Source organism: Dreissena polymorpha, chromosome 15 (genome assembly GCF_020536995.1).
Source record: "Dreissena polymorpha isolate Duluth1 chromosome 15, UMN_Dpol_1.0, whole genome shotgun sequence".
NCBI lineage: Eukaryota > Metazoa > Mollusca > Bivalvia > Myida > Dreissenidae > Dreissena > Dreissena polymorpha.
The window spans coordinates 41,147,632-41,168,126 of record NC_068369.1 but is presented as its reverse complement, the minus strand read 5'-3'; the positions used below and the strand labels follow the sequence as shown (position 1 = coordinate 41,168,126).

Genomic DNA, 20,495 nt, shown 5'->3' with positions numbered 1-20,495 from the left:
ATAGTTCAGCATAACCCAGCAACTGACAGAATGACTGTGGTATTAACAATAACTACAGACTAAATACAGATCATATACAAGAGCTGTCACAATTGAATGACTTATGCCCCCTATAAACGCTTAGTTCAAGGTCAAGGTCATAGGGGTCAAAATTTGTGTGCGTATGGAAAGGCCTTGTCCACATACACATGCATGCCAAATATGAAATTGCTATTTGAAGTAACATAGAAGCTATGAGCATTTTTCAAAACCTAAACGCAAATTGTGATGGAAAGACGGACAGACAGTCCAGTCCGATCATTATATGCCCTCCTTCAGGGGCATAATAATAACAAGAGCTGTCAGAGGACAGCGCGCTCCACTATTTGAGTGCTTAACAGTATAAAAAAAATTTGGGGGGATGGGGGTGGGGGGTGGATCTAAGGGGGGGGGGGGGGGTTTGGGGGGATGATTTGAGTGGAGTGCATTGTGGATTGTCAGGTTAGTGTTGTTTTGTCAAACTTTAACATAAATTTATCGATAATATGCATATTCTAAGTATAAAAGGGGCAATAATTCTGTCAAAACGCTTGATACAGTTGTCTGCTCTTGTTTATAGGTTGGGGTCATGATGGTAAACAAGTATGCAAAATATGAAAGCAATATGTCAAGGGACACAGGAAATATTTGGGGTAGTACGCAAACTTTAACATATATTTATCAATTATACATGTATGCATATTCTAAGTATAAAAGGGGCCATAATTCTGTCAAAATGCTTGATACAGTTGTCTGCTCTTGTTTATAGGTTGGGGTCATGATGGTAAACAAGAATGCAAAATATGAAAGCAATATGTCAAGGGACACAGGAAATATTTGGGGTAGTACGCAAACTTTAACATAGATTTATCAATAATATGCATATTCTAAGTATAAAAGGGGCCATAATTCTGTCAAAATGCTTGATACAGTTGTCTGCTCTTATTTATAATTGGGGTCATGTTGGTAAACATGTATGCAAAATATGAAAGCAATATGTCAAGGGACAATAAAAATAATTGGGGTAGTACGAAAACTTAAACATTAGCACGCTAACGGAAAACACCGACGCCGGGGCGAGTAGGATAGCTCCACTATATATATTTCATGTATAATAGTCGAGCTAAAAACAAATGCGTTTTATTTATATGAAAAATAACATTTATTGGTGAACCACAAATTAACAACCTGTTTAACAAAATGATCAAAGTTTGAAAAAATATCCAGGATTCTACATGATAAACCGACAAATTTGAAAATTCCGCTGAATCAAGATACAAGCCACAACAATCTTTCAACAAGAGCTGTATTTGTCAGAAACACAATGCCCCCTACTGCCCTGCTTTGAAGCCATATATCTGACCTTTGACCTTGAAGGATGACCTTGACCTTTCACCACTCAAAATGTGCAGCTCCATGAGATACACATGCATGCCAAATATTTAGTTGCTATCTTCAATATTGCAAATGTTAGGGCCAATGTTAAAAGTTTTCGGAGGGACACACAGACTGACAGACAGAAGGACTGACGGACAGTTCAACTGCTATATGCCACCCTACCGGGGGCATAAAACGTTTGAAAATAAGATGCTTAAGAACACTAAGTTTCTTACAATCAATCTCCTGTCCCAAGTATGAGCACCACTTTTCTCGGATTTCTTCAATGGCTGCCACATCCTCACTAGAGCCGATATCGATGACCGTCTGCATACACGGTAATACATTACTGATAACACTCCCCAAAATGTCCACCACATCAACTTTTTCCTCAAATTGGGACGTCAGCGTGTCGTTTAAATGCTGATAACAAAAAAGGAAAACACAAAATTTCATAAACAGATACTGAAATCTGTAAGGATTCTTTCTCTCTTTTCGCGTCGTTCTCTCTGATATCCTAAGTTTTCATGAGAACACAAGATTTTATTTGGAATCATAAGTTCTGGTCACAACCTAGGTTCTCAGAATGAGAACCTAGGCTCTCATGAAAAACCTGGGATTATGCGTCAAACCACTTGCCATACTTCTGATAGAATCATTCAATGAAACACTTTAGTAGAAGTTAAATGAAATCTTTACAAGCAGTTTTAAACAAGAAAATTTGTTGAATTGATATCCCCAGCCAAATAAATTTTGACAGACAGACGAATGGATGTCAATTCTATATCCCTCCGCTTTTGGATAAAACTTGTAGGGTTTTGCAATTGTCCTCAATGATATCTACACACGCATTAAGTTTCATGCTGGATCGTGTTTAGCATCTGAGAAATACCTCGGAAAAGTTTTATCATACAAAAAAATGCCCCGAGCATTTTACTTATTTAATGAAATTTATCATGCAAAAAAACAAAAGGGCATAACACTTATTAAATAAAGTGTTGGGTTATGGTTCTTATGCATGGCACTTTTCTTTATTGATATTATATATTTATATATATATATATATACACTTGCATGGAATTTCTCCTCATTAATACATGTATTTATACTCCCATGAAGTTTCGTGCTAAAATCTTATTTAGTTTCTGAGATATGGCCCTAACAAAATTGTGACAAATGAAAATACTGACAGTATATTTGAAGCTGTCAATACATTTTTTTTTAAAGAAATGAGATATAAATCAAAATAGTAAAGGTTATATGCATTCAACACATATAATCAGTCTGGCAATTTGAAAATTGTATGTCTGATATCTCAACTTGAGATATCAAACATACAATTTTCAAATTTGTCTACAACATAGACTTGTAATTATTCAAAAGAAAGAACTGCTAAAATGCATCCAAGCAGGATTTTTATTTTGCCATTGAGGGTAGATGTCCAGGTTGGCAAAAATACAGCAGTTTGTTATGATGTATGTAAAACAGATGAACATATGATGATTTTAATAGCTATTTGGTTGAAAAATAGTGAACTAAAGAGAGGAAAAATATATTTGCTTTGATGCAATCTTGCAGAATGTCCAACAAATAGCCCAGATACCAGGGGATAAAAAAGTTTAAGCCAAATTACAACAAATTTTAGGCATGCCACTTCCAAGCTACTGTAAATCTATCATGGTTAGCCTGGTATTATAACCTGCCCATCACCTAAACTAGTCCATCCTCCATTTTTGAACATTTACAAGTCCAGATTTATTGTTGAACAAGAGATGTGTTTGTCAGAAACACAATGCCCTGTGTGTGTATCAGAGTTTATTTACATGACCTACTGGCCTCTTCACGAGGTCTTTGTAGCTCGACCTGTAAAAAACACAATGCCCCCTAATGAGCTGCTTTGAAATACAATTTCAATATATCATTTGGCAGGTTAAGAAATTATCTCCCTTTTAAAGCTTAGTACTTTCCTTTGATTGTATTTTTTTACTTTTGACCTTGAAGGATGACCTTGACCTTTCACCACTCAAAATGTGCAGCTTCATGAGATACACATGCATGCCAAATATCAAGTTGCTATCTTCAATATTCAAAAAGTTATGACCAAACTTTAACGAAGGTTAAAGTTTTGGTTAAAGTTTTGGGACACACACATACAATGACAGACAGGCCAAAAACAATATGCCCCCGATCGAAACAAATCTGTCTAAAAACTACACTCAATATCCATTTCCAAATGGTATCCAGTTAATAAATTGTATGTTGCTTTTGCAGTGACAATTCCTGCTTTAAAAATGTCACAGTTGAAGACAACACTTATTAATATTGCACATTTTAACATTTACCATGCCTTTCTTAAATTCATGGTGCTCATTGTATGTATGCAATGTGCATAAAACATAACAGAAACAATGTATAATTAACCCATTTATGCCTAGCGTCTAGAAAAAAGGCCTTGACAAACAGCGTAGACCCAGATGAGACGCTGCTTGATGCGACGTCTCATCTGGGTCTGCGCTGTTTGCTTAAAGGAATTTCTGTAAGAAATATTCTAAATATAGAAATAAATATACTAGACATCCCTAATTTTGGAAATAAATTGATCCAATTTAGAAGGATGGGAGAGTTCACTAGGCATAAATGGGTTAACCTTTGCAAAAAATGCCAGTAATAACAAACCAGTAAAGTCTGCCGCAAGAAGAAGGCCAAAATCTTTGGATTTGTGAGTCCACAGTTGGGATGTTTCTTTGTCAAGTCCAGTGTGAGAAGGTGAGCGTGTAGGAGGTATGGCAAAGACTGGAGATGTCTGCAACAAACAGTGGTTGTCATGGATATGCAATGGTAAATATAACCAGCTATACTAAGTTCTTACTCTAATCACTTTGGTGCCATTTTTGTTCTTCTTGGGGACCACTATAAGATTAAACTTTAAATATGAAACCCCTGACACACTGAAGAAGATTTTAAATGTTATGTACAATGTAGGTTTATATTAATTATGTGATCTTTGGAATATGGTCACTTTGGACCCCAGAGGGATGATTTGAACATTAAACTTTTACATAAATAATGTAACACCTCATGCATGGCAAGTTGTGACCCCAGTGTCATTATTTGAACAAACTTTAATAGATGACTACTATATGATGTTACACACCAAATATAACGCCCCTGACCCATGCAGTCTTTTTTTAATTGAATTTTTTATTTATAGTTTTGGCTCTAATGCCCTATCCATGCATGAGATTGGAATAATTTGAACAACTTTAAGAGCCACCAAGTATCATTCCAGTAAAATTGTGTTAAAATCTGCCCAGCAGATTAAGAGTATTTTGAAAAGTATTCACAAATTGTTGCTTATGAATGTCAAACAATTTAAATGCAAGCAAAACTTGAGCAACATATCAAATCACATTACATGAATGGTGTTTCAACTATTTCTTTTCACATTTGACATACATTAAAAACAGTATTCTTTCAAATTAACTCTTAACAGTGGTGATAAAACTGACAGTTTCTGGTTGACTTCATTACTTATTCATAACACAACTATGTTTAACCCTTTACCACTTAGATAAACACAAATGCCTCACTAGGTGCCAGATTGGAGATGGTAATAAACAATCAATGTCCAAATATCAAAGAGTAGAAGCCTTGTTGAAACACAAAATGGTAAAATCTACATAATCTGTCATGGACAGATGGTCTGAAACATTTTAACTTTTTTAGTGCTGGAACTAAATTTTGAAGGCCTTTGCAAACAGTTTGGATCCAGATGAGACACAACAAAACGTGGCTTCTCATCAGGATCCAAACTGTTTGCGATTCTGATAGTATTCTTTGAAAAAAAATCGAAGTATATGCTAATTTTAGAAATTCAGCAGACAGCATTTTAGCTGGCGACAAATTTCCCAGCATGCAAAGGGTTAAGTCAAAATTTGCTGAGGGTCAAGGTCAGAGTCATATTTGGTGACATGGGTATAAGCGCACAAATGTGTAAGCATAAGAATTATAGCAAGTGATATTGATGCAAGGTAAAACAGACAGTCACTATCTGTCTCCCTATCAGGCATAAACACAGCATACAATTACGTGTATATATTATCTTTAACAAACTTACTTTTCATCAAAATAAAAGATAATTCCTTTAACAAATAACAAGGCTGTCTTCAAAAACTTCTGGTAGGTTTCATGCCATATCTGAAAAATAAATAGACATGGCTCTTTTCTTCTTCCAAAACAACTGTTATAACTGGTGAGAGGTGGGAATAATGAAAACAGAAACGTTCCAGCAGAACAAAATGCTACCAGCGTATTTTTTAATCATGCACAGATCCATGAAAAAAGTAACACTTTCTGAACCTTCATAATTTTCTGAATGACAGAGGCAAACAAACATACCATAATCTAAGCACATAATAATCAACATATATACAATGACTGTCTTAACTGTATGTTTGAGAACTGGCATTATTGAGTGCTCATTAAAACAACTTAAAAGAATCAAAGCGCTGTTGGTTCTGAAGGCCTGTCGCTAGATTTAGTGTGCTTGGGAAGAAGTATTGTCAGAATTTTTCCCTTTGTCCTAATTTATACAGATTGACCCTAGCGGTTGAGTGCAGAAGCTCAGAGACAGTAAGAAAAGACAATATGTGTGTATATACTACAGAGTACAAAGACTGTGGAGGACTACACGATACTGGTGGTGGGAACCATAACCTTTTGTTCAACTCTACAGATCTGGTAGAGGTTCCTCTACATAGGCAGTGAAGATATACCCTCCAATTACCTTGAGTCGAGCGGTTAAGGAAACAAATAAACATATTTCGACATAAATTTGAACAATGCTGCAATCAATTATGTACCTTTAAAGATTCATTTTATTCACGTTAAATCCATGTCAAAATTGTTTATTTAAAGCGTGTTTAACCACACAAAGCCGATAATTCCATACACACCCTAAAATTACATACACTACGTTGTCGAGATGTCGCATCCGAAAAAGGAATGTACTCAATTGCAATAGGATTGAGGTCAACACAACTTCGAAAATTCGATTCACTGAACACATTTATAGAAACTGAAAGATTAAGTTAACTTTTTTTATAACTTCTATTTTCAATTTTCTGTGTTATCGGTCGATCTTTTTTAGAGCAAAATTGACATGAAAAAGTGCTCAAGAAATTGAAATACTTGATAAAATTATCATACAATCGGGACACGGTTTACCCACTGAGCGTTCGTTTATATCTTCATGTCACCTATTTTCACGATATGAGCGCACAGATTGTTCCATGGAATATTTTCTGGGAATCATTATGTCTTTAAAGACAAAACAGTATTTAAGACAGAAATATGCAATGAAACCTGTAGATGATGTTCCATGGCCACATTTGACTCTTGCTTCTCCTCCCGTTGTCTCTTAATCATAGCGGCAGCACACTGTTGAACTTTCTTTGCTCTGAACACAAAAACAAGCACATAAACAACTAAAGGCATTATGGCTCAGACACACAAGATTTTTTGTTATTAATTACAACCAAAAGCCATCTCAAAAGCTTAAGTTCAAGTAATGGTTGCCTTAACGGGGAAACATTCATACACGTTCTTTTCATCGAGTTTATGATGACAAACTTTGGCTTGGCAATATAGTTCACCCTTGAGCTATATATGAACAACAAGTGTAGATTTCAGAATATATATCAAATTTAAAATGATCAAAAGCTTGTATAAGCCAATGCCAAACTTCAAATGTCTCAACGTCAATAAGGTGGCTCCTTTTATTGAGCTTAGCTCTGGGAAAAGGGGGTTTAATGCATGAGCGTAGAGATTTATCCCAGATTAACCTGTAAAGTCCTTTCCCGCTAATCAGGGATGACAATTAACGCCTAATCTGGATTTTGGCTATGAGAAGAAATTCTTTAAACAAAAATATCATTCAAGCACTAAATGTCATCTCTTATTAGCCAGTGTGGACTTCACGGGTTAATCTGGGATAACACTTTAGGCACATGCATTAACCCCATCTTAAAAGAATGAGGCTCAATTACGGTATAACCCAATAAAAGGCACATACCCAATCATTTCAGCAGTTTCAGAGAATCCCTCAGCAACCTGTTCAAGGAGCATGTACATGATGTGGTTATGGTGACACTTGCAGTGTTGCATGTACACCACAATGTGCTGAAGTCTAGGGTCCCTTGTCGGTAACAGTTTTGGTAACTCCTTCGTTATCTCTTCCGTTCTCTTCAATTCTAAGTCTAAGAACTGACAATACATACAAAAACATTTTATTTTTTTAAGTATTTAAGTCGCTTAATTGAGAATTCACTACATTTGTCTTTACACTTGACATTAGCAAACTTCTCAAGGTACATGTAAAATTAACACAATTTCTGGTGATTCAAATACCAGAGGATTTAGATAAATTCTTCAGTTCAAATTTTTTATAGAAGTTTAATTTCATATATTAAAGAAAATAAAAACTAAGCAAGAATTTTGTATTATTATTATCATCATCAATTATTCCTTTACAGCTATACATGATAATCAATAGCAAATATACTATTTTTAGGCTGAAACCAGGCCAATTTGCTTTCTCACTTTTTCGAGTAATCTAGGAGGGTCCAATGTCTCTGGGGAAGGGAGGTCACCAATTAACTTTTTGAAAGATTTCCTCGTTTCCTCCACGGCAAGTGTAGCATGAATACTTGCGTAATTGACAGGCTGTCGGGCTTGCATAGTCTGAGTGGATGAATTACTAGTTGAGGTTACTGCGGGAACTGGAAGGGCTGCAAACAGAGCTAGGCACATCAATGTTGAAGACAAAAGCTATTTTAAACGTTTTCAGACAAATATTTTTGTTGCAGCATTTGAATAATTAAATTCACGAAACACAAGTCTATTGCAAATAACAAACATGAGTGCCCAGATAGCACCGGGTTGCTCATATAAGTTAAAACCACAATAATTATTTAAAAATAGTTGGTAGATCAATTTAGGAATATTTGTTAAAATTACTTTCCAACCAAGCAAGTGGTTTCTCACAAGAATTTTAACGTTTTCACATAGATATATTAGTAAAACAAGAGCACAGCATAACGGGTGCCACGCTCGGCTGCAAAAGCTTGTCAGATGTTGTTTTTTTTAGGAGGTCACAGTGACCTTGACCTTTGACCTAGTGACCCAAAAATGGGTGTGGCGTGTAGAACTCGTCAAGGTGCATCTACATATGAAGTTTTAAAGTTGTAGGTGGAAGCACTTTGACTTTAGAGCCTATGTTAAAGTTTTATATTAGAGGTCACAGTGACCTTGACCTTTGACCTAGTGACCCAAAAATGGGTGTGGCATGTAGAACTCATCAAGGTGCATCTACATATGAAGTTTCAAAGTAGTAGGTGGAAGCACTTTGATTTTAGAACCAATGTTAAGGTTTTAGCAGGACGCCTACGCCGGACGGCTGACGGCGAGCTGGCTATGACAATACCTCAGGTTTTCTCAGAAAACAGCCAAGCTAACTAGCTGTCCCTATTGATGAAATTTTTTGTTAAATAAAAATATCTGAAGAGAGAGATTAAGTAAAGGGTGATCCAAGGAAATCGTGTGAGACAATATTTTGAAATCCAGCCAGTGCAAAATTTTTCAAGTGAAAAAAAGCCTTTTGAGGAAAACTTCAAAGCCCTTTTGCGCAATGTTTAAAACCAGTCAAAATAATGTGAAGATATTTAGTTGATTAAATTAAATTGTAAATTTGTATACAATTGTATAGAAACCCAGTCAAAAGGTTTTGGACAAGAAATGTTTTTGAGGCCTTTTACAATAGTTTTCAACATGTTTCACAAATGTTCAACATCCCAGGATAAATCCTGCCTAGTTTCGTTCAAATCTATCACGCAGTTTTATACAACTTGTTGCAGTAAATAGTTGTAAATAACGACAACAGGGACAGTGACAGAAGGAAATATCTCACCTTTCTGTACTTATTTCTCAGGAAAGCATAAAATGAACCATCATTTTGAATCGGTTCTAATCCAATGCAATTGAATAACTTTTGTTTCAATTTTTTGTTGTAAAAGGTTTTGGCTGTTGGTGCACATAATTTTCATTTATATACTGTTGAATTGGACAAAATAAGAAGCTAACACCTTCTAGAACTTAAGAACAGTACCTGGTTTTTGTTCAGATATAACCGCTACATCTGTATCCCCGCCCCCGGCTGCTTTACGTGCCGCCTCACGGTCCCATCTCTCAATCTCATCTGAAAACTGTTGGTTGTCATTGGTTACCAGTTCCTTGAGGTCATCTGGGAGATTCTCAAGATCCTGACTTATGCAGGCACTCTGGTTGCCAGACACTGCAAGGATGTTAAGACAGGGAGTTACCTTTGTACTTTCTATGCTAGTAAAATGAAATGATACAATGTTCTGGAGAACTGAGGAGGATTATTGTTCAGCTTTTTGTTTTATCAGAAGTGTTGGAAATGTTCCTTGTTTAGTTTGTTTACTTGATTTTTTTTTTGCCAATTTAAACAGTGTTTCAATTATATAATGGCAGTCAGCTAACCAGTTCACACTTAAGGTGTAGAATGGCCATAGAAAAAATCCTTAACAATCCCCACACAAGACAAGGGACAGGCCAACCGAGATAAAACCTGTAGACCGTGGCTCTACCAACAGACCTTGACAGCATAGTAAAATGGAAATGTAACAAATAATATTCAGAATAAGTGATTTAAAGTTTAAACTTTGGATCTAGTAAGTTGCGGGTCTAATCTATAAAAGTCTTTTTTTTAATGTTTTTCTACATGTACATAACCATTGTTTGATTAGTATAAATGCACATGTGTAAAATATTGAGAAAACAGTATGAGTAAACTATTGCTGAACAATATTTAAGACCAAGACAAATTCAAGCTACAATCAACTCACTCCACACTGTTAACCACAGTATTACAGCAGCTGAGGAGCTTCTGTCATAACAAATCATCAACAAGCATGAAGCATCAACAAAAAGCTCACAGGGCCTTTTTTCACCCTTTTTTTTGTAAAGCGGCCTACACCCCTTTTGTGAAAAAAAAGAGTCACTGACTTAATAAAATTGTGAAAAATAAGTATCGAAGTGTTCAAAATTAAGAAAAAATGAGTCATGAACTTCTCAAACTTATGAAAAATAGCCATTTTCTAAGACGGAAAAAAAGCCTGGCTCACTTACTGGAGTCCTCATCAATGCGCCTCTTATCGATGTACATGAGGCAGTAGGCACTGGCGTTATGGTAGCCGCCCACGCACTCCTTCTCCAGCTCTTCCCAGGATGCATCACTAACTGCAATGTCGTTAAACTTGAGCCACTTGTCGGTGCCGGCATCGTGGATGTAGGCCCAGTAGTGGCCCGACGCTGCCTGACCTTCGTGCACCAGAACTGCATGCAGGTGGTATGGATGCTGGAGGAGTGGGAATGATGCGATAAGAAATTCAGTTGAAATTGTACAAACTGAAATCGTTATTGTATTTTTAAGTGCTTTTTTGGAATATGATGTTTGGAACAGATTGATTGGTATACGTGTTACTGCAAATTTTCCAGTGGATACTTAAAATTGAAAGATTGTGTTCAACATTGTGGCAGTGAATTTAATTGGTACTAGTAATGGAAAGCATATGCTTTCATATTGCAATCAATCATTTTCAAATCCTTCACAAATAGAAATATGCAGTGTTCTACGTTTGTCTGGTGATTGCATACAAAATATATGAGCTGGTCTCCAAGAAAACCTGGCTGAATAAATGTGCGTATGGTATCAGCCCAATTAGCCAGTGGAGTTCACTTCATAACAAAAATCCAGTCTATGAGGAAAGTTATGTCCCTTTTTAGCCTGTGCGCACATGCATAAAGCAAAGTTTTTGAAAAGCACAGCTCATATTTATAACAAGAGCACCGCATAACGGGTGCCAATGCTCGGCTGCGAAAGCCTGTCAGATTTTTTTTATTATTTTTTTTATAGATCACAGTGACCTTACCTTTGACCTAGTGACCCAAAACTGGGTGTGGCGTGTATCAAGGATGAAGATGCATCTACATATGAAGTTTCAAAGTTGTACGTGGAAGCACTTTGATTTTAGAGCCAATGTTAAGGTTTTAGCACGACGCCTACGGCGCACAGCTGACAAGGGACGGCTGACGACGAGCTGGCTATGACAATACCTCGGGTTTTCTCCAAAAACAGCCGAGCTAATAAAACTACATGTACAAAGTCTTTATGACAACTGGTCATTTACAAGCATATTAAAACCACTACCTGTGTCATAGACTCATCACTATACATTTTATTGATGGAACTTTCCAGTAGGCTGATTCCATCTTGCAACTCTGAAAAATATTGTAATATCATTATTTAATTACCATCATCCCCAATTTATCATCATAATCCAAATCATCATCACCATCAACATCATCATAATTATCGTCATCAACTGCAGCCGTGAAAGTAAAAATTAATAACATTGACCAGTATATTTGAAATTATAGTTGTCCAATATATAATGTTTAGGCACTTTAGTTGATCTGTAAACCAAAAACAATTATAAATATTATACACATTAGAATTGCATTTCTCTCATTTATGATTTGTGAGTAGTTAAAAAACAACAACAAAGCAGCCATAATCAAAGTTTTAAGTATGTTGCTTGTCAATAATTACTTTTCTTAAGTTCTAGGATCAACTTCATATAACTGTTAATCCAAAAAAAAATATAGGATATGGCTAAAGTTGTCATATCATACCATATTTTATTAAACGAGTTCAGGAATATTGTAAGAAAGCGAGCCTTTGGCGAATTTCCTGGACGATTTTAATAAAATATGGTATGATATGACAACGAGTTTCAGATCTTTTTTTATCATGTGCTTTAAAATGAGCAAATAAAATAAATATTTACGCAAACATAATGATAAATCCAGAATGTTGTTTAAATTTTGTGACGTCATTTGACATTGCAACGTCATTTCAGCAAAATAACAAAATGTGATTGGTCAATAAACGAAAACTAATCCAAAGAAAACGCTTAAAAATGTTGTATTACACATGTGTAATATTAAAAAAAACATGTAAGAGTTGTATTACATCGGAAACAGGGTATAGCATATGATAAAACTTATTCTGACTAACTTCTATGAGTTATGTACCTTTCACGTCATTCTCCACCTCTGTTCTCCATCTATGCAAGCAATCTTGAAGCACCAAGAGTTCATTATCAGAAACATGCTTTGGATGTGGTGTAGAGACTTCTTCTTCAACGATCATCGGTGACGACCTACTTTCCGCTACCATGGAAACATCCGGCAGGTTGAAGGAGTTGGAAGAGGATTCAGAATTGATCAACATAAGAGATGGAACGGCAGAGGAATCAGGGACAGAGGTAGCAGATTGACTACTAGAGGATGGGCTATCTTCTATGTTGCCATGGATACCAGTAACAGACTGGTTACTAAGCACAATTGCATTTGATCTGTTGCCCTTTGTGCTCTCTGGTGACGAGTGACCTTGTGGAGAGGTCACAGTTGACATGGAAGAATCGGAAGGGGACTTCATTGGAGAATCGACCATCATGCTTGAACTAAAAATAAAATAAAGTGATGATGAAAAAATTACAAAGTTCTGAAAACATCCTTTGAATTCAATAGCAGACTGAGGTATCTATATCAATTATGCTACAGCTTAGAATATTTCACTTTCGACCAGATGCTGTAAACAAAAGCAGATTTACCCATTTCATTTGCATCAGCAGTGATAGTTTAACAGGTATTTTTGACAGATCAATAACAATCACATGGGCCTGTAAACAAAATAACATACCTGGTATTGGGTGAAAGACATTCCATTTCCACATCTGTTGTTACGGTTGCCGTGGTTGCAACCTTGCGAGGCGGACCTTCAGGGCGGGTCTTGGCAAACTCCAGTGCGTATAGTAACACATCTTGAAGTGGGAATCTCTTGTTGCCCGAGCCGTAATTGATAAATCTGGGTAATCATAAGACATGTAGAGTCAACTTACAAAAAGTTATCTCTTGACCTAACGTTTGTAATTTTCAAAGTAAGATTATAAAATGTTCACATGCTCATAAGAAACAATGCCTGCAAGTATAAATGTTTAAGTTGAAAAGAGTAGTCTATTGCTGACATGTTTACATGTATGTCTGGTGACAGACAGATGTCAATTCCAGATTTCCTTTATTTCATTACAGGGTAAACAATGCATGTTATGTAATACAACTGAAAGTTTAAACAAGGGCTGTTTGTAAAAGATGCATGCCCCCCATATGGGCTGTCCATTGTAGTGGCAGCCATTGTGTGAATACGATTTTTGTCACTGTGGCCTTGACCTTTGACCTAGTGACCTGAAAATCAAAAGGGGGTCATCAGCGGGTCACGATCAATGTACCTTTGAAGTTTCATGATCCTAGGCAAAAGCGTTCTTGAGTTAACATCCGAAAATCATTTTACTATTTCGGGTCACCTTGACCTTGACCTTTGACCTTGTGACCCCAAAATCAATAGGGGTCATCTGCAAGTCATGATCAATCTACCCATGAAGTTTCATGATCCTAGGCGTATGCGTTCTTGAGTTATCATCCGAAAACCATTTAACTATTTCGGGTCACCGTGACCTTGACCTTTCACCTAGTGACCTCAAAATCAATAGGGGTCATCTGCGAGTCATGATCAATCTACCCATGAAGTTTCATGATCCTAGGCGTATGCGTTCTTGAGTTATCAATCGGAAATCATTTTACTATTTCGGGTCACCGTGACCTTGACCTTTGACCTAGTGACTCAAAATCAATAGGGGTCATCTGCAAGTCATGATCAATCTACCCATGAAGTTTCATGATCCTAGGCGTATGCGTTCTTGAGTTATCATTCAAAAACCATTTTACTATTTCTGGTCACCGTGACCTTGACCTTTGACCTAGTGACCTCAAAATCAATAGGGGTCATCTGCGAGTCATGATCAATGTACCTATGAAGTTTCATGATCCTAGGCCCAAGCGTTCTTGAGTTATCGTCTGACAACTACCTGGTGGACGGAAAGACAGACCGACCGACATTAGCAAAGCAATATACCCCCTCTTCTTCGAAGGGGGGCATAAAAAATGACATAACTTTAGCAATTTTAACAAAGGAAATATTGCCCATGCACAAGTACATAGTATAAGACACAATAAATGCCATGTTGAACAAGACTATTGCCAAGCAATATAGTCCCCTACCGGCTCCACCATTGTCAGAAATTCGACCGTTGTCAGAATTGTTGTTGTTGCCATAGCAACCAGAATTTTTGACGTAGAAACACAATGAAATGACGTGCATAATGTCCATATTGCCATCTATCCATGTTTTAAGTTTCATGAAAAAATATTAAGAACTTTAAAAGTTATCTCAGGATCCAGAAAACAACCATTTTCAGCAGTATTTCTAGTCTATTTGTTGCCATAGCATCCAGAATTTTTGACGTAGGAACAAAATGAAATGACGTGCATAATGTCCATATTGCCATCTATCCATGTTTCAAGTTTCATGAAAAATATTAAGAACTTTTAAAGTTATCGCAGGATCCAGAAAAGTGTGACTGACTGACAGACTGACTGACTGATCCAGAAAAGTGGTGAAACCGGTAGGGGACAATAAAGAACTTTGAAAAATAGCAATACTTTGTAGGACATTTACCGGTAGCAGCACTTCTATTTTATTCTATAGCTGTAACCAAATAAAAACTACATACAATAAAATAATTCATTTAAATTCACTGTTTTCCACACAAAATAAACTACCTATACAAGTTTTTTGTCAATTAGTTTTATTTAATGATAAAAGAAATCCTCAAATTGTGTTTTACACATCAAATTGTTTCCCCTAATTTAAATCTAGGTCCCCTTCAAATGAGCATAAAATCCCTGGTTTGTCTCTACAAACAGACAGACAGAGAGATGTGCATGGTGATTTAAGTATACCCACTCTACTTTCTTGTGGGTATACAAAGGCAGTAAGTTACATATTTAGTGGACAATATAAAGACACATGTACTGCTGCTGCAAGAAGCTACTCACTTGTCGAGTCTACCCTGTAAGGCCAACAACTCTTCTTTCAACTTCTTGGCCCGTTCTCTCCTCTCCCGAGTCTGCTTGCGGTTACAATCCATGTACCTGAATGTCAAGTGTACACAGGTTACAATTCATGTACCTGAATGTCAAGTGTACAGAGGTTACAATACATGTACCTGAATGTCAAGTGTACAGAGGTTACAATCCATGTACCTGAATGTCAAGTGTACAGAGGTTACAATCCATGTTCCTGAATGTCAAGTGTACAGAGGTTACAATCCATGCACCTGAATGTCAAGTGTACAGAGGTTACAATCCATGTACCTGAATGTCAAGTGTACAGAGGTAACAATCCATGTACCTAAATGTCAAGTGTACAGAGGTTACAATCCATGTACCTGAATGTCAAGTGTACAGAGGTCACAATCCATGTACCTGAATGTCAAGTGTACAGAGGTTACAATCCATGTACCTGAATGTCAAGTGTACAGAGGTTACAATCCTTGTACCTGAATGTCAAGTGTACAGAGGTTACAATCCATGTACCTGAATGTCAAGTGTACAGAGGTTACAATCCATGTACCTGAATGTCAAGTGTACAGAGGTTACAATCCATGTACCTGAATGTCAAGTGTACAGAGGTTACAATCCATATACCTGAATGGCAAGTGTACAGAGGTTACAATCCATGTACCTGAATGTCAAGTGTACAGAGGTTACAATCCATGTACCTGAATGTCAAATGTACAGAGGTTACAATCCATGTACCTGAATGTCAAGTGTACAGAGGTTACAATCCATGTACCCGAATGTCAAGTGTACAGAGGTCACAATCCATGTACCTGAATGTCAAGTGTACAGAGGTTACAATCCATGTACCTGAATATCTTGTGTACATAGGTTACAATCCATGTACCTGAATGTCAAGTGCACAGAGGTTACAATCCATGTACCTGAATGTCAAGTGTACAGGGGTTACAATCCATGTACCTGAATGTCAAGTGTACAGAGGTTACAATCCATGTACCTAAATGTCAAGTGTACAGAGGTTACAATCCATGTACCTGAATGTCAAGTGTACAGAGGTCACAATCCATGTACCTGAATGTCAAGTGTACAGAGGTTACACTCCATGTACCTGAATGTCTAGTGTACAGAGGTTACAATCCATGTACCTGAATGTCAAGTGTACAGAGGTTACAATCCATGTACCTGAATGTCAAGTGTACAGAGGTTACAATCCATGTACCTGAATGTCAAGTGTACAGAGGTTACAATCCATGTACCTGAATGTCAAGTGTACAGAGGTTACATTCCATGTACCTGAATGTCAAGTGTACAGAGGTTACAATCCATGTACCTGAATGTCAAGTGTACAGAGGTTACAATCCATGTACCTGAATGTCAAGTGTACAGAGGTTACAATCCATGTACCTGAATGTCAAGTGTACAGAGGTTACCATCCATGTACCTGAATGTCAAGTGTACAGAGGTTACAATCCATGTACCTGAATGTCAAGTGTACAGAGGTTACAATCCATGTACCTGAATGTCAAGTGTACAGAGGTTACAATCCATGTACCTGAATGTCAAGTGTACAGAGGTTACTATCCATGTACCTGAATGTCAAGTGTACAGATGTTACAATCCATGTACCTGAATGGCAAGTGTACAGAGGTTACCAATACTAACAATCCTTGAATTTGAAGTCCAGCACTCAAATTGAGATAGCCAGACACAGACAAAGGATCATAACTGAACTAAAAATGATGCGGCAGAGGCCGACGCGTATCCCCAAATAACATAAAACAAGAGATGTGTTTGTCAGAAACACAATGTCCTCTCCTGAGCCGCTATGATTTTTTTTTTTTAATCATTTGGCAGGTTCATTACTTATCTCCCTTTAAAGATTATTACTTCCCTTGGATTTATCTTTTTTTACCATTGACCTTGAAGGATGACCTTGACCTTTCACCACTCAAAATGTGCAGCTCCATGAGATAAACATGCATGCAAAAAATCAAGTTGCTATTTTCAATATTGCAAAAGTTATGACCAAGGTTTAAGTTTTGGGACAGAATGACAGACACATACAATGACAGACAGACAGGCCAAAAACAACACACCCCCCATCATTTGATCCGGGGGCATAAAAAGTGGATCGCTGAGAGTGAATATTGTACAATAACAAACATTTATTTAAATTTGTTATTAAATCCCCTGAAAAATGTAGAAGACCATCGCTCCACACACAATATAATTGCATATGGCAGCCTTGACAAAGGCTAGGTTCAAGAGCCCATAACTAATAAAAGGTAAATTACTCAACATGAAAATTAAGTTTTGCAAATATTCATTTTATATTGGTGACATTTTTTAAGTTTTAGTTAAATTGCTTGAGAAAAGAGGATGAAGTTCAGTCCACAATCTTAGATTTTTTCTTTCCTAAAAATGGCAAAGTTTGAGGGCACAGAACTCAAGATTGTGTGGATTATTGGCATGATGACAAGTGTCTAAAACATGTACACTTAATGATGGTGACACATTTTATATAAGTTTAATTGTAATCACTTACGAGATGGGAAAACATTTGGCTCCACAAAATAATAATATTACATGTGGACATGCCCGCCAAACTAACAGACTAAAATGTGCCTCTTACAAACTTCAAGGGGTAGAATTACAGTTTAACTTCATCATGCCTACCTATCCATGTAAATGACTTGCGGGAACTCAATTTTGTTGTGTATCTTTTCTGGCCGCCCAAACTGCTGGTTGAATTGGAACCGAGACAGTTCAAATGTCAACACTGGTGGCAGTCTGGTGAACCACAGCTGTAGGAAGGAAACAAACATACTTGAAGTAAAATTAATACAGGGACAATATGAATGTATTTGTTATTTAAGGCTTTTTTTCCTTCTGTAAGAATGGCCGTTTTTCACAATTTTGGGTAATTCGCGACTCAAATTTTCACAATTTCCAATTCCCCAATTTTAGAAAGTTAGCGACTCATTTTTTCACAATTTTGAACAGTTTATGACTCATTTTTTTACAAAATGGGGGTCCAAGACCGTTTCACAAAAACGGAAAAAAGCCCTGTTATTAAGAAACTAACAAGGCAACCGCTCTTGTTCTTTGGCCTGTAAATACTAGTATAATAAATGCAAACTATTTAAGATATTGTGCGGTGCCTGTTAATGCTTGACCTGAGAAAGCACGGTCATAAATAAGTAAAATAAAACAACTACTGCATTCTCCTTATACCAGATTTGTTACCTTATAATGATGTAATAGGATGTAACTATTCAATGCTTTTGTAATAGGAAAGACAAATGTAAACTTGATTGGCATTATGAACTTCAGATAAAAATTTGAAAAGACACCTCTTTGTTATGTGAATACAAAAAAACTTGCCTTTTAAAAGTTTTTGTTTGTGTATTTGAATTTCATACTGTTTATTTACAATATTTAATTCTTAGCATTCTACAAATTCACACCTCCTGGGTTAACTGGTTAATCCATACTATGTCTACATACTTCGATACCTGAAAACTGGCTCTACTTGAATCAGATGTGGGGAATGAATGGCCAAATAAATAAATTGATAACTAGTCCAGCTACAAGTAACCGCCAGAAATCAAAGCCACAACTCTTGGACTTATAGACTAACGTCCTACCAACTAAATAGAAGGCCCTAAAAAAAGTGTTTGGAATGCACAAAAACATTCATTGATTTTACCAATTGAGTTTCCCTGATAAAACAATGATCAATGCACATGCATAAAGTGTCGTCTCAGATTAGCCTCCACAGTCTGCTCAATTAGGGACAACACCTTTCACTTAACTAGAATGCTTCTTGTAAAGTGTCGTCTCAGAGTAGCCTCCACAGTCTGCTCAATTAGGGACAACACTTTTCACATCCAGTCCAGGCGGAAAGTGTCGCCCCTGATTAGCCTGTTCAGACTACACAGGCTTATCTGGTACAACACTTTACACACATGCATTCAGCCCAATTTTCCAATTATGCGGCTCAACTTTATAACCTCTTGTCCAGATTTCATTGCGGTCTGGCTGCTGACAGTCTCTATCTCTCTCAGGGCGGTGGCCGCTTCCAGACTTTCATGGATGTCACGGAAACCGTTCACCTGCAGCGGGAACTGACCAAACGTCTCCTCGTTACAGAAATCTTTGCCTGAAACAACGCACAAAGTTTTGTTTGTTAACTGTATATGAGCCCTGCTCTGTGAAAAGTGGGTAAAATGCATATGCTTAAAATGTCATCACAGATGAGCCTGTGCAGTTCGCACAAACTAATTAGGGAAAACACTTTCCTCCTAAACTGGATTTTCGTCGAGAAGAGTCTTCTTTTAAACAAAAAATACAAAAAGTTGTCCCTAGTTAGCTTGTGCAGACTGAGCAAGCTAATCTGGTAGGACACCTAACAACCATGCATTCAACCCTGTTTTCTTAGTGCAACACTCAGTGTTTGTATCTTCTACAGTATTTCAGTCACATAATGGCAATCAGTTATCCTACTTACACATTCCCTGGGTAACCTGGGTTTTCTACTATGGGTAAATATTTATGCCAGTTATTGATAATATAAGTGCTAAGTGTAAATACTTATGCCAGTAACCGACAACTGCTTTAAATCGGAAAATCAAATTTAAAATACAAGGATATCTAGTCCAGTGCTCTGCCAACTGAGATAACCAGCCTGGTCCAATGTGAAACTAGAAATGGCGCGGCAAAGGCCGACGCATATCCCCACGCCGCATGTTTGACCCAGGGTTGGAAATGGGGCCATGCATAGTTGTGTAGCAGGAATGATTTTTACATTACAGTCTTATATAATTTAGTATTAAATCTAGTCTTTACTATTTAGATTAACATTTTATTATCAGCCTACTATTGTTATACATTATAGATCTTATTCTGCAATTGTTTCCAGTTATTTAACTAAGGTTGTCTAAGCCTGTGTACATGTTGAATCACTTGTGCATTTTATT

General features: G+C 36.8%; 1 protein-coding gene across 3 annotated transcripts in view; it reads right to left on the bottom strand.

Moving 5' to 3' along the window:
• The window catches only part of LOC127860347 (ubiquitin carboxyl-terminal hydrolase 25-like), a 40,859-nt gene that overhangs the window by 3,386 nt on the left and 16,978 nt on the right, over nt 1-20,495 (bottom strand). For 2 of the 3 annotated variants that reach the window (XM_052398362.1, XM_052398361.1), the window contains 14 exons: nt 19,530-19,678; nt 18,193-18,320; nt 15,493-15,588; nt 13,241-13,405; nt 12,571-13,001; nt 11,684-11,754; nt 10,603-10,831; nt 9,560-9,745; nt 7,996-8,195; nt 7,469-7,659; nt 6,760-6,853; nt 5,513-5,592; nt 4,072-4,198; nt 1,632-1,818 (listed from right to left, as the gene is read on the bottom strand). In XM_052398362.1, coding sequence (XP_052254322.1) covers nt 1,632-1,818; nt 4,072-4,198; nt 5,513-5,592; nt 6,760-6,853; nt 7,469-7,659; nt 7,996-8,195; nt 9,560-9,745; nt 10,603-10,831; nt 11,684-11,754; nt 12,571-13,001; nt 13,241-13,405; nt 15,493-15,588; nt 18,193-18,320; nt 19,530-19,678 — 2,334 coding nt within the window. The remainder of the gene's footprint in view (nt 1-1,631; nt 1,819-4,071; nt 4,199-5,512; nt 5,593-6,759; nt 6,854-7,468; nt 7,660-7,995; nt 8,196-9,559; nt 9,746-10,602; nt 10,832-11,683; nt 11,755-12,570; nt 13,002-13,240; nt 13,406-15,492; nt 15,589-18,192; nt 18,321-19,529; nt 19,679-20,495) is intronic. The other variant, XM_052398363.1, reaches the window with a different exon arrangement.